We start from the raw sequence: 14587 nt of genomic DNA on the forward strand, positions 1-14587 counted from the left end.
TTACAACGTATTAATTATTATTTATAATCAAGTATCTTAATCAAACTTTATACTACTATAATACAAATATATAATAGCGGAGCTATATATAAACATATTAAAGTAGGCAAACACAAAAGCTTACTGTGTAACTTCTTAACATGGACACACATATAGTACAATACGGGAGTTCCGTGTGTTAAAATCTCGTTACAGTGACATCAGCCAGTGTTTGTTTCACTCTGTTCACTCGACTCCTATGCTTTGTTTCGATTCTCTGCTAGTAACCCTCAAGCTGAACATTTGTTTTCAGAATTAGCGAGGCCGAGATGTCGACAAAATAGTCGGTATCAGGACTACAACTGGCTATTATATAGTACAACTAAAGCGTGTATACTGTCCTTCTCTAGATAATAGTAATATCTCTGCATCGCGCCGTCACTTTGTCATGTTATGCCTATTTTTTTACTGCACCTAGATACATATCTTTCTCAGTCGTCTTTACTTTTAAACCAAACAAACCCAGAACAATCACTCAATTAATAGTTGTATGTATCTCCCTGACTTATGTTGTCATTGACATGCGAAGCGCAATATGTCACGATTGTGCCTTTAAGGCACCAAGCAACTAGCTGACAACCAACCAACCAACCAATCGAAATTACCTGCACCGCCCTTTTTGTCATACAGAATATAGATATCGAATAGAAAACAAGACTGAGGCATCACTTGTGAGAACATTTGTTGTGGGTACGATACACACATTACTGCGTTATAAAAATAGACATAGGACGATCGAGACTCGAATAACTTGGTGCTAGGCAACACGAAAAGCTGTAATTTCGAACCGAGATCCTTCCTAAATGCCTTTTTTCAGCTCGCAGTAGTAGGTGCGTCTTGCTTGATAAAAACACGTTATTAAAAGCTAAGGTGACATTATTGTTTGATGTATGGAGCCTCTCTGTCGGCACACACCACATTATCACTCAAATAGGATATTCGAAGCGGTTCGTTCTTTCCTTGTATAACCTACCACACGGATTTCCCCATATCGCTTACGTCAGTTACCCTCTTAATATAACTGACTGAAATATATGTCGACAAAAGCGTCGAATGACGCTATATATATATATATATATATATATATATATATTGCGTCCTTCCATGTAACGCTCTTTTTGTCTTCGCATATGCTCTGATTTAAATGTCAATGTGTATATAATTAGCCATTGCGGTCCCAAATCATAATTCTGAATCTCCTAGAGCAGGCGGGCGTTCTCCGATTGTGGAGTAAACTAAAAGTTTTTGATACTGTGAAAATTATGTTTCCTTATGACTTGTGGATGCATCATGAAATGTATTTACTGCAAACGTTAATCATTGTATGTATTATATATGAGAGGTTTCCGTGTGACAAGTCTTAAATTCATTTCTTGTTTATTTTAAATTATATATAATTTTTTTCTCAACCTTTTTGGTATTGCAGACAATGTGACTGAAATTACCCAAGGGAATTCTTTATATAAGCACTCCAAAAGTTGACTTAAAGGCAGCAAATAAACCAAGGATAAGCCTTTCTCAAAAAGACTTAAGTCATTTTTTTTCGATTTTTAGTCACATTCACTTCTGGAGTTACCTTGATGTCCTCGACTATCTGATAGTTTTTATGCTAAAATCTGCAGTATGAGGAGTCGAAAAATCGAGAAGGACAACAAAAATTAGAGTTCTTTGTACAAAAGGGCTCACATCAGTTTCGATACCTGCTAGTACCACAGAAACTACAAAGATGTTATTTGTCGAACTCGGTTTAAAAATATAGTTTTGGTTTTCTGGTAGCCCTAACTTAAAGAATACTAGTTTTATCATTTGTTTTCCGTAATTAATCTTAGCCAAAGTAGATTTAGGCTTTTTCGCGCAAAAACCCTTCATATTTATATATGTCTTTATGTTCGTATGTTTTGTGAGCTTGTCTAAATACAGGGGTGAGGTTGGGCTGGTTGAATGTCGTCGTTATCTTTTCCATTTCACTCGATTTCATTATACTCTCACATATCGTCATACACGCTTGCACTGCCTCCCTCCCACCCTTTCTCTCTCTCTCTCTCTCTCTCTCTCTCTCTCTCTCTCTCTCTCTCTCTCTCTCTTTCTCTCTCTTATACATTATCCCATAATTCTAATAATCATTAGCATCGTATATATATAATCAGTATCTCCCTCTAGAACTAGTACGCTCTAAACTATTTTCTTCTACAGTTCTACTATGTTCATTTTTCTTCCCCCTATCTTTCCATGTCTACCTCCCTCTCACTCGATGAGACGCTTCAACACGACGAGCCGACAGTTTTGTCCCACTCAATCGCATCATCACCATCATCACCGCCTATGTTTTCTCTCCCCTTTTTCTGCACCGTCGAGATCGATCTTCGAGGGAGGATAGAGGAAGAATAAGAAGCTACTAAGTACATTTACACAGGATTAGTTGCAGATGGAGTTGTGCCCGTGGGCGGCGGCTAAGGCAGCGGTGACTTCCGGCTAACCGTTTTAGCCGTCGGCGGTCACATAGTGCGCACGTACGTGTCCGGCGAATCCTCAACAGCGACTGGCTGCAGTTTCGATGCAATATCGACGCCCAATGCAGTAAATGTTGTGCATTAGCTGTTAGCGCACGCTGTGTCAATGAGAGTCCTAAGTCGATTGGATTCCAACTTCGAAAGAGTTGACCATCTCCGTCACTATGGCAACGCTGCTGACTATTAAATACTATGAGAGCGTTTCTATTATTCTTTTCCGTTTTGCGATGCCACAAGCTAATGCAGACATCGTCATGTCACTTTTTGCCGATCTGACATAGGCGATCATCCGTTAGTGTTGTCTGCCACCGGACCAGCTGCGGTGTTTGAATTGACTGTGTTGACGGTAAAGCGAAAGGCAAAACACTCAGTCTTGCTGAGCGTCGTCGAAACCGCTATCGCACAATTACAAAGCGGTAAATGCCCGCTGTTATGCGGAAGCAGCTGACAGAACTTTATCTGTCCCGTTTCCCGTTGTCCTTTCCCGTTCCTCACGCTCTCTATAACGGAAGTCAACAACAACAAGATGCCAAAGAAATTACATTACCATTTTACACTACTCATATCTAAAGGCTGCATTATCCTCTTGAATTACATACGCGTAACATATAGCGACCAATTTTAGATTGTAGTATAGCCGTTAGTGACACTTAGTTGTCAATAGAAAAAACAAAACCCCTACTTTTTCAGTTGTTCCTTTTTCGACTCTCTAATGGCTCGCGCTAGTTGTCTCTGAAAATCTTCTTCGTTTTCAGCATATAGAAGTGACTTCTTTCTCCGAACGATTTTTTTCTTAGGAGGTACCGCCAACAATTTTCCCTTAGCAGGTGAGTTTTTACCAGCTGAAAGCTTTTTGGTCTTTGACAATTTTCTGGGTCGTTCCTCTTCTTCGTCGCTGTCATCATTGTCATCATCATCGTCCTCGTCCTCGTCAGAATTCGTTGGGATGGCTTTCTTTCCTGACTTCCGACCATGAGTTGATATACGTCCCCGTCCTATGTCAAACACAAAATCCAGCCCAGTAACGAATAGTTGCGTTTTGGACCACCTACTTAGTAAAAAGCTGATCACTAGTTCATAATTAACATATTGCGCAAATCAATAGCGTAAACTTTGTAACTTTTTCACAACTTTAACTAGTATGCACATATGATCAGGTAAGACTTACGTGGGTAAGACCTTTCCCCAGACTCACCCTTTTTTCGCGCAGGAGATGGCTCCCCCTCACTGTTGTCCTCAGCAGGACTATCTGCCTCGTTCTTCTTCGAGGTCTTTTTGGTCGGCGGCCGTTTTTTCGGTGCTTTTCGACTGGAACCACCGTCCCAGTCATCTGAATCTGAATCCGACTCGGCACCCGTTGTTGTAGACTTTCTTTTAGCTAGAAGAATTATTTTACAATAAAAAATTCGAGAATCCTGGATTTCAGTCATAGTGATGTTAATACAATAGAAACAACCTTATAATAGTTTCTTTTCAAAAGGAACTCGACACAGGAAACTAGGGTGTTCGAGATAATTAAAATAATTTTCGGCAAGCTGTTTATCGTAATGGGTATGCTTTTATCCGCCAACCCTGATATCAAAACAAAATCAATTCTTTCTAGAACAAAATTTCGAACTCATTATGGCGGAGATAGGAAACTCATTTTCGGGATATGCGCCGGAATTTGATTTCAATTAATTTCCTCGGGCCTAACAAAACCCACTAAGATTATATGCTTCTTGGTTAGCTGAAATCCGCGGTTTACTGAGTTATCATTAAGTACGAGGTTGCGAAAGGGACAGTTACAAGCTCTTCTATACGAACACAGGAAGCGTACTGCAAGAAATCGCAGTAAAAATTTTACCGTTATTTGAAAAAGAGAAGGGGTTTATTTCACTACGCCAGCAACTGAATCTAACGTGCCACTGAATGTAATGGATTGAATCGTTCACGAAAACCCTTGGTCTTATGCCATGAAACCTCGACAGAAACTCACTGAAGACAATAGAACCGACTGACTGGATCGATATAGGTAGCTCGTAAGTTCTCATGCAGGTCACCTTGGATTTTCCAGCGACGATAAAACGTGCACTGTGGATACAAAATCAATTGCAACAAGAATCACTGGCATATCCACGATCTAAGTGTGAGTAAAACCAATATTCCAGCTATTTTTCACATTCTGAATATTGTGTAGAATAAACGGGGAACTAATGATGCCATCACACTGCTCTCAGAGAAGCGTAATCGGCGCTAAGTAAGTCTATCTGGATTTTTCGCAAATCGTGGGTAAACCGTGAGTGGTCACTATACAGTAGACCACACATCTCTCAGGACTTATATTCATCTTGCAGACAAGATTTTATTCCTTGAATTACTGCGTGCGGGATATAACTGAACTATAATCTAACAAAGCTCGATACACCACTGCTCGCTCACTTCCCGATTTAGGAGGAATTCAAACGTATAGATTGAAATGTTTTGACATGAGCTTACGACTGGTTTACGGCCCCGTATATAGGCAATGATTAAAACAAGCGACAATTAGAAATACACCCATCGGGATGCAAATTATTTAAATCAAATATCATTTTCCATTTGGATGCGACTTGTAAAAAAATCGACATTAATTTTGCCAATTTGTTCTAAACGCTCCGTATCTACTGTTTTTTATTTTTTTTTGCCTCCTAAACACTAGTTTTTTTCCCATGTATGACGTATTTTTTCTGTTCCGTCTTCATATTGTAGGGAAACATGAGGAGAGCACGTTTTCTTATATACTTTTTTCGTTCATTTTGTGTTTAACCCATGACAAATATGCAAGTATTGAGCGTAGGAATTATGAACTAGTGCCTTCTTCCAGATAGTGGTGCTAAACAGTGTGACGCCGAAAACATGCTTTTTGGTTAAGCTAAAAATAGTTAGAATAACCGTGAAGAGCCGATAGAGATGAAACTAGTTGATTCGCATTTTAATTTGATAGTATACCATTGACATGCTTATTTATAAGCATGCCATTGACAAAAGGATTCTTAAATTGCCAGCACAACGTTTTGGGCAAATTCACTATTAAGGTCAGAAGTATTTGTAGTGCTCCCTTCCAATACTGTCGATTGACCCTCGTAAGAATTTACAAAAGTATAAAAGTTAAAACTGGACAAATATAGAGTCCGAAGTAGAAAATGTGATGCTCTACATTTGCTGCGATTTTGATTTATTTAAACCAGCAATTGTACTACCCAGTTCTAATAACAGCGATAAGACTAATACACGATAACAATACCAACCCTGATGCTGACGCCTCTTAGCTTTCTTGCGTTCATCATCACTCGAAGCGTAGGTAGCAATCCATTCGTCGTCGGAAGCCATAAAATCGTCAAGAGATATCCGCTGGATTAAGGTGCGATTCGTACGAGTACTGCGCGACTGGCTTGTACCACCTGTCCCACTGGTTCCTTCGGGGCCTGCACTGGCCGGCGTGTTCAGGCTATCTGAGATATTGCCAGCCCCGCTGCTACCTGTAGTGGGAGGATGCGGACTACGCCTTCGAGATGAAGTGTCTTTCGTAGTAGCAGTTCCTTTACGACCGCTTACCAACCCTGCCAATCCTGTCGAGGTGCTGTTCAGTGACTTATCGACGGATTTCTTACCCTTCAACTGAAATTTTCCAAACGAGAAGTTGTATGTGGGAAATGTTTAAAATATAAATATAGATTTTTATCTTTTTCCTATTTTGTATAGCTTAGTCAGTTCTGTTCAACTGTAAGTTGTGGTTACGTAGTCGTGAGTAATCGAAATTATGACATACAAAGCTTATTGTGGTTTCATGTATACAATAGTAAAAGTATAATTACACAAAGCAAAATTACCTCTGTGCTTTATATTTTTTCTATTTCTTTATTGAGAAGATACGCCCCAGTAATTTTTTCTTATGGTTAGCTCATTCAATAATTCGTGAGCTTTTTATAAATTGCGAGAGTATATGTAGTATTATATTAATATATTAATGCTACTATGATAAAAGTTTATGATTAAGCTTCATAAACGTCAATAGAACTGTATAGCTTCGTCGATTTGTCTTGCGAGATACCCGCAGTTGTAAACAGATACCTGCTTTAAATAGCTGTTTATTACATAAAAATGATAATAATAATTATTATTATTACAAGGTGATCATTCATAGTTACTTACGGTCTGCTGTTGCTGTTGTTGTTGCTGCTGCTGCTGCTGCTGTTGTTGTTGGTGCTGCTGCTGCTGTTGTTGTTGTTGTTGCTGCTGTTGCTGCTGCTGTTGTATCTGCTGTTGCTGTTGTTTGTTTTTCATGGAGGTCGGTTTGGTTGTTGATGTTGTTGTTTGAGGTTCGTCGTCCTCCTCGTCAAAGTCGAAATTCTTGAGTTTGCTCTGTTTTTCGGGGTCTGGTTTGCTCTCTTTGGCATCCCTACCGGCCGCGTCCTTTTTGCCTGATGAAGACTTGTCGCTGAGGATTTTCTTCGTAGCTAAAGGTGACTTATTGGCATTAGTCGGTGTACCAGGCGTGTTACATATAGTACTATTTGTATTTAACGCTACAGCAGGTGTGTTAGCCATGGACTCAGCCTTGTCCTTCTCACCTTTCCCGGCTAAAACCCCCGACCTACCGCTTCTGACAGATGGTGTTATCTTGGCATTACTCGCATCTTTGCTAGGTACAATCTCGTCGACCTTGTCACTAGCTACCCCTTTCTGCCCTTTAAATATCTGGTGATCGTTACCAGATTTTCGTTCCTTGCCTATCTCTCTAGGCAAGGCCTTAGCCCTCTCAATGTCGCCTTTAGGCGACCTTGAGCCTAAGCTGTTTGATGCGTCGGGCACTTTGTCAGCGACCGCGGTTTCACTGGCCGATGTCCGGCTATGATCAGCATGAATTACTAGATGACTTTTCTTTAGTGTATGCCCTCCCCGTGGGCTGTGCTCTCTGATGAAATCCTTGTCCCTTTCCTGGGCCAGCTTCTCACTTCGCCGACTCCGTGCCGGTGCTATCCGTAGATGATATATGGAATAAAAAACATCGGACCCAACAAGAAAGGGGAAAACACAAGAGAGCCAAAATAACTTGACGAAAATAAAATGAATTACAGGCAACAAGGAACAAAAAGCTACAAATAAACTATACACCAGAATAAATCAAATAGGACAAGGGTAGAGCGGCTTTCGAAAAAATAATGTAAGGTAAATTATTTTTCTTCATGGCACTTATTCCATTTGCCACAACCACCGTGCGTCCGTCATAGAATTTTAATTATCACACCCTTGCGCAAAAGTTCAAAAGCCGAACACTGTGATTTCGTAGCATAGGAATAACAAAATCATCTATTTCTAGAAGCTTCAACTCGTAACTAAACTTACACAAGCCATTCTTAAGTGGCGCAGGTTTTCCATTATCCTTTGGTTGACCATGAACAACTGGTGAAGTCGTTGTCAGATCGTGCAATGGAGCCGACGCGGAATCATGGCCAGCTCCAGTGCGTTGGTCGCCATGAATCTCCTTGTCACGATCCCGTTCCCCACGGTCTCGGTCTTTTTTCTCACCATTGAGTAATGCTGGCTCAGTGCTGTGGGTCCCCGAATCCTTTTTGTTACTTCCAACACCACCAAGGCCAGACGTTGACGTCCCCTGGCCGGTTGCTGTCGCATCCTTTTTTATTCCAGCAGCATCATCCTTATCACCGGACTCGTAGTCAGCCACATCAGAGATGATTACCCTAATAGTCACCAAAAGTCGAACCATTTACGTATCTTTAAGATTTAGCCTTTTGAATCAACAAATCGTAACGGGTAGATGAGATCCAAAAATTCACAAACAACTAATTTACACGCCAATTTATTTGTACACAAAATGCTAAAGCTTTTACCTATATCGTCTCGGTTATAGCTAACTGAGCTCTAGAGCTTTGCAACTCTTGCGTGAAGCAAATAGTTTTAAAATTGTCTTCTTGAAGCTTAGGTGTTGATCAGTTCTTATATATTGCACTTACCGATAACGGAAGCTGTTTGGTAAAAGAGAAAATGAATCGCCATCGCGTATCCTTTGGGGACAATCCTTCTTAAGGACCTCAAAACCGCCTTTCGAGTCGTTTGGGAGAAAGAAGCACGGGTTGACGTGCGTCGGGGTGAGGAAGACGTCGCCGTTCTCTTGGACCTCAAGCAAGGCGTGGTTTCGGGAAACTTTTTTATCGGCACACTGCACCAAAAGTCAATTAGCGACAAACAAAATTGCAAAATCTATTTAATTAGCGAACATTTAGGTACTAATCCAAGATTGATAAAGCTGCGGAAAAAATATCTATTTTCTAGCTTAGCGCAGAAATCAAGTAGCCATGTACTACCATGAACAATAATAAGTACAAAACTCTACGTCACGGATAAATTAATAAAGTACATTCCTCTTAGATATTGTATTTCTATTAGTAGGACAATAAGCAACCATCGAGGAAATCATGGTGTAAAAATTACAAAAAAAAAAATTATCTTCCCTCATCGAGTTGAATATGGATATATACTCACTATTACTACGTGTACCACAAACAATAACCTTCGTGCGGAGGCATTGGCGATAAACGTTCTTAATTATCTAGACACCTATAAAATGGGGTTCTTCACGTTTTCAATCACTTTCGTATATTTTTCAGTAACAATAATACGCTATTTATGATGTCATCAACTGAAATTACCGTATCTCACTGATATTAGTACTATTGACTAGGCAAGTGTATTACAGGACAATGAAGTATGCACGTGGAAGGGCAAATACGCACTAAACTTCTCATTCTCTGGCAGTTCAACAGAGCACAGGAGATTGTCCGACTCAAGTGTAAAGCAATGACTATGATCATTTAAAGTTTATCATACTACATTAATTCTCTCAAGTTGCTTTAGCGCAGAGCGTGTCATTCCAGAAATATCTGAATGGAAATGCTACAAATACTTTACGATTTTCATTGCTCAAATATCGGAGAGAATTCGATTTGTCCCATATCAAAATACCCATTGCGCGTTCGATGGGTCTTCAGTCTTTATCGGTACAATAGGATAACAATGTTCTGGGTGCTCGTTAATCAACGCTATTAGTATTTTAAACAATCATGTAAAACAGGTGCTACATCGACGGCACCCACAAGATCTACTCCTGGACATTGTTACAGACTATTTTGTCACTCAAGACACGCACAATGGCTGGAGAATACTCCCTTCTATGAATCACAAGAAGCACTTGCACACAATCACACAAAATAAACATTTGTGTTTTAATTTCGCACATTCACGCACAAACACACTCATCATTCGGGGGGCCTATCGCCCATTTTTCACCAGGCCCGGCGCACAAATTTTTCTGAACTGTTGTACGAGGACAAAAGACCCATTAAGGCGGACCATTCCGTACATCACGAAAGAAAGAAACACATACACGGCCAGCCGCAAACCAATAGAACGTTGTATAAGTATTCGCTGTTGATGTCGTAGTGCATGCATATAGCACGATAGCACAGCACACAGATATAGGAGACGAATGACGAACTGGGAGGGGGGAGGGGTAGATGGTGTTTCTAAGGCGCGGTTTTTGTCAGTTTCACCCAATGAACTTTCGGCTTCTGGTGGGGTGGAGGACGCCCGTGCCCCCCGGTAGGATCCAGCACTCACCTCTAGTAGCGGGCCACGGCCGATGATCGTCTTTCCCACTTTGATGTCCACCCTCTTCTGCGCGCCCTCGACGGGCTGCAGCGTCACCAGCTTCATGGCAGAGGGGCCTGGTTGCTCGGACTCGGGACGTTGGTCTCCGCACCGGCCGCTCGCCGCACGAGCCTCGACGCCACCGCAGTGCGTTCGCTGACTGCTCTTCGCTGGCTAAACGCAACGCGAACACAACAACGAACGTCACTTAACGTTCGCACATCTGATATATGCTACTGCTCGGACTAGCACCGCTACTACCCATCAAGCAACCACTCAACTCAGCACAGCTCCTCCTCAACAATCAAACAACAACGCTTTGCTTGCCAATGGCGTCCGGGGGACAGCGGCAGATCGAGGCTCCTCGGAAGCACTCCGACCAGTAGCAGCAGCAGCGGCATCGCCACCAAGACCACGACCATCAGCCGCTCCTGCTGAAGCAGCAGCAGTAGGACACCGCAGCAACACAGTTTCGAGCGCGCCTGTGGCGAGGGGAGCCGCTGAGGCGCTCCGATCATTGTTTACGTTTATTTTTGGTCAAATTTTTTAAGCGAATTTCAGTACAACAAAACCTAATGCTACAGTTATCGTTTATCTGATAAGCGCTGGTAGAGCAGATAGCTTTTCGCTTTTTTCTAGTACAGTGAAGATTCCTTTATCAAAGCCGCGATCTTTTTCTTGATAAAACGCATTATATAACAGCTGACAGTTAGACTTGGGTCGGCAAATAAGGTGACGGCAAAATTTGTCCACTACGTATCACCGAAAAGTGACGGTTTTTCCCGATTCGTATTTTAATTATGAATTGCCACAGTATTCTCTAATGCCTGAAACAGATTTTAATCGTTTCATATGCCAGGATTCAAAATGGCCCTTGTTACCCGCCAGTCTATGTATCATTCCGCCGAGTACTTATCTATATTTTATATAGATTTTCAAGTCATTCACACCGGTAAACCCTTTAGTGAGTGTTGTCGTGACAACTATGCATTTTGCTGAAAAACTACTGACTAATAAGTGACTATATTCAATAGATAATTCGTCGTCGGGCAGCAGTCGGCGGACACGGCGTTTTGGCCCGCGACAAACTAGAGCTACCTTTAACATCGGCATTTTTTGCCAAGACGCGTTCCTGTCGCGTGCAGCCACCGGAGCGTGGCCCGTAGTCGCCGGTTCGAGTCTACTGGAAGACTAATCGAGACTTAATGTCTACTTGGACATGGTGGTGGAGGGCGCTGAGCGTCTGCTAGCCACGAACCGCTGATTTGTGTGCGGCAGCAGCAGCAGCAGCAGCTCTCTAGCTGTGTGGTGTGCCGTGCGTAGCCGCCGCCGCCGCCAACGTCGTCGTCGTGTGTCTCCTCGATACGAGGAGCGGAGTAGCCGTCCCAGCAGCAGCAGCAGCGCTTGTCACGGCGGCGGCTGTGGTTGGTGTCGGTGCCTGGAGCAGCGCCACAGCAAGCGGCGTCGTCCCGCGTTTGAGGAGGGACGAGGAACGAATTGAAAGCCAGCACAAATCCAACAAAAAACAGTGCGTCCTCGAGTGTATTTCGGTGTCGCTGCCAGCTCGTGGAGCCCTGCCACGGACGAGCTAGGCCGAGATCGGGCTGAAAATATTGTCTTGTACATAACATAGATTATTACGTGAGGAAAGAATATTGACGGCGGTGCGGCTGTTGGTCGCCCTATGTGTGCCTGCCTGCCTGCCAATTTGTCGGCTTGCCTATCTATCTGCCTGGCTAGCTAGTTGCCTGTTCTACACGCGACGAACGGAGTATGTTGTTAACCCCCCGACCGGGGCATCAGGATGATGAGTGAAGCTCGACAGCACCAGCAGCAGCAGCAGCATAAACGGCAGCAGCTACAACCGCAAGCAAAGCGGCATCCGCAACAAAACGAACAGCAGCAGCAGCGAATGCTGGCGATAAGGTGAATTTTTGGTGATGATAGTAGTCGTGTGTGTATTTTTGTGAATGCTGCTCGTTGCGGCGTCGTCGTCGTCGTTATTCGTGGTCGTCGGTCGACCGGTCGGTCGGTCGGTCGTTGGTCGATGCGGCGTACTGCCGTCTTGGTCGCTACAACCTCTATCGACAATATCCTCGACATTACTCTCTACAACACAGCAGAGTTATATATATATAGAGAGAGAGAGATCTATATATAAATATATATATAGCAGTAATATGATGTGTATATGTGTGTGTGACTAAACGACTGGCTTCTCGAGGGACATCCATTCAACGAAGTTGCCAGTAACAGCAACAGCAGGGAATACGATCAAACCAAGGCATAAGAACAGCAAGAATACACAGCATCAAGCAGGATAGTCGTAGGAATATAACAAGCATCTTGACTCGACTCGCGACCGCAACGACGAGGGTAAAAACATCGTCGACCACGAACCGCCGCCGATATCAACCAATGCTATTACTACAGCAGGCACTAGCAGCGTTGTATAGTCCCCCTACCCTCCTGCAGTCCTAAAAGCTCCCCTTGTAAAGAAGTGTGCTGCTGGTGACCGATACGAAAGGTGTTACTCGTCGTATTGAAGCGGACTGCCCCTCAGAAAAACCCCCGGCGTTAGTCCGTTCCTTCATCGTGGACGACGTCGTCGTCGTCATCGTGGTCCGTTTGTGTGTAGCTGTCGTGTACGGCCAGTCCGTGTGCGATCGTACCTCATCGTATGTCGACCCATTATCGTGTGTTAGCAGGAGTACGGAGTGTGTCATTAGCTCAGTTGTGTGTTATATCAATTACCGTGTCCACAACCCATTTTACAAAAACAACTGGAAGAAAAGAATCGTTGAGGTGTTACAGGGCGCTCGTGTATGCTTGAATGTTTGTGAGAGTGTATGTGTGTGTGAATACCGTGTCGTGTAATGCTGCCTAGTGCTGTTGCAGTGGGTGGTATGGAGTAATGGTAAAGTGGCCACACACACCACGATAAATAGACAGACAAACTCGAACAACAGATAGCGAGAGGGCTACGCCACGCTACGCTGCAAAGCAACTGTGTTTATTACTACTACCGCTACTACTACTGCTACCGCTACTGTTACGGCGTACAGAAAAGAAAGCAAACGGCAACACAGTCAGGAGCAACTCAAACAACAACGGAACGACGGCGGCAGCGACCGAACTACTACAACAACAACAGCAACAAGCACACAAAAAGAGTCGTGGTGGACGTCCACCACCGCCGCGTCTCCGGTGGCCGGTCGCCAGGCTACCGGTTGTATAGCTTCTGCTTCGACAGCATCAACAGCCCGGCCTTAAAAAGAGTCCACAACCTGATCGACAACAACAACAACAGTAACAATTGGAATAAGCACAAGTAGCACCGTGGTGGCAAAAGCCATTTTTTGGTGCTGGTGTACGACGAATTGCCTACGTTTCGTCGACGTGCCGCGACAAGGGTTTTACGCGGCAGCATACGAACGACCCGGCAATAAGAGCCGTTGTTCGTCTATAGTGATTGTCGTTGAAACCACCACGGTGTAGCGTGTGTCTGTGACAGACTGGACGGACGGTGGCGGCCATGTCCACCTCGGCAGTGCCCCCGCCGACCGCCCAGGAAACACTCAACAACAGCGGGGGGCCGGCTCAGGGCAGCGGCAATCCGGCCGATGAGAACGGCGGGCCGCCTGGACAGCCCGACGCCCAACAACAACAGCAGCAAGCAGCACAACAAGCCAAGCTGTCGCCCCCACAGAAGGGACCTGACGAGCGATCGCCTTACGAGATGGCGCTCGGCCCCCCCGGACAAGGCCCGGCCGGTGTGGGGCCTCCGATGCTTAGCTATTACGGCGGGCCGCCTATGGACCCGAAACGCTATCCTCGGGGCCCAATCGGCCATCCAGGACAACACCCTCTCGGTCATCCGGGAGCCCCCAACGGTCGATTCATGGGTCCCACGCCAACGTTGAACCAACTCCTGCAATCACCGCAGAGGGGCCCACCAAACCCCTATGGGCCACCGCCACCGGGTCAGGAACACCCCGGGCATCCCGGAGTGCCACATCCTGGAGCTCACCCCGGAATACCACACCCCGGAGCCTACCCAGGAGCGCATCCTGGCTGGCCACACGGCCGACCTCATCCTGGCGCTCACTACCCAGGCCACCAGGTTCAGGCGCCTACCTTCCGACCTCCGGTACGTATTCTTACTATTTTTACTTTGATTGATCAAAATTATGTGACGTACTTCAGAAACACATTGATGCAACATCTTACAAACAAAGCTCCATTAATTAAGCTTAACTAACGATACTTACAATAAACAAGCAAACTGCTGCTTATATAGTGCAACCTTCTTCCAACGAATCTGTTTTATTAGAGAGTAAACGAACCGG

At 44.1% G+C, this 14587-nt stretch overlaps 2 protein-coding genes across 3 annotated transcripts in view; one reads left to right on the forward strand and one right to left on the reverse strand.

The window, feature by feature from the left end:
- Positions 1-14: 14 nt before the first annotated feature.
- LOC111267007 (uncharacterized) lies at positions 15-10595 on the reverse strand. Of its 2 annotated transcripts, none has more exons than XM_086971171.1 (8): positions 10209-10595; positions 8546-8751; positions 7917-8272; positions 6723-7546; positions 5819-6188; positions 3745-3927; positions 3232-3544; positions 15-3049 (listed from the first exon to the last, which is right to left on the reverse strand). In XM_086971171.1, the coding sequence occupies exons 1-8, from the start codon at positions 10302-10304 to the stop codon at positions 2980-2982; spliced, it is 2418 nt and encodes an 805-aa protein (XP_086827297.1). In that variant the 5' UTR covers positions 10305-10595; the 3' UTR covers positions 15-2979. The 2 variants fall into 2 exon arrangements, with proteins under 2 accessions (XP_086827297.1, XP_022700674.2); XM_022844939.2 differs by having other exon boundaries at positions 6723-7027; positions 10209-10593.
- Positions 10596-11567: 972 nt separating this feature from the next.
- The window catches only part of LOC111267006 (uncharacterized), a gene marked incomplete at its 3' end in the record, with an annotated part of 59987 nt that continues 56967 nt past the window's right edge, over positions 11568-14587 (forward strand). Inside the window, 1 exon segment of the mRNA XM_022844938.2 lies at positions 11568-14388. Coding sequence (XP_022700673.1) covers positions 13774-14388 — 615 coding nt within the window.

This window comes from Varroa jacobsoni, unplaced genomic scaffold (genome assembly GCF_002532875.2).
Source record: "Varroa jacobsoni isolate VJ856 unplaced genomic scaffold, vjacob_1.0 scaffold_1140, whole genome shotgun sequence".
Taxonomy (NCBI): Eukaryota; Metazoa; Arthropoda; class Arachnida; order Mesostigmata; family Varroidae; genus Varroa; species Varroa jacobsoni.

What these genes read in the sequence shown, in the direction of transcription:
- LOC111267007 (XM_086971171.1), bottom strand. Translation starts at nt 10,304, where the DNA reads ATGAAGCTGGTGACGCTGCAGCCCGTCGAGGGCGCGCAGAAGAGGGTG. An exon ending in TAAGAGGCGTCAGCATCAGG is followed by an intron (nt 3,928 to 5,818) that starts GTTGGTATTGTT and finishes TAATTCTTCTAG; the next exon opens with CTAAAAGAAAGTCTACAACA. An exon ending in AAAAAGGAACAACTGAAAAA is followed by an intron (nt 3,050 to 3,231) that starts GTAGGGGTTTTG and finishes CTTCCGTTATAG; the next exon opens with AGAGCGTGAGGAACGGGAAA.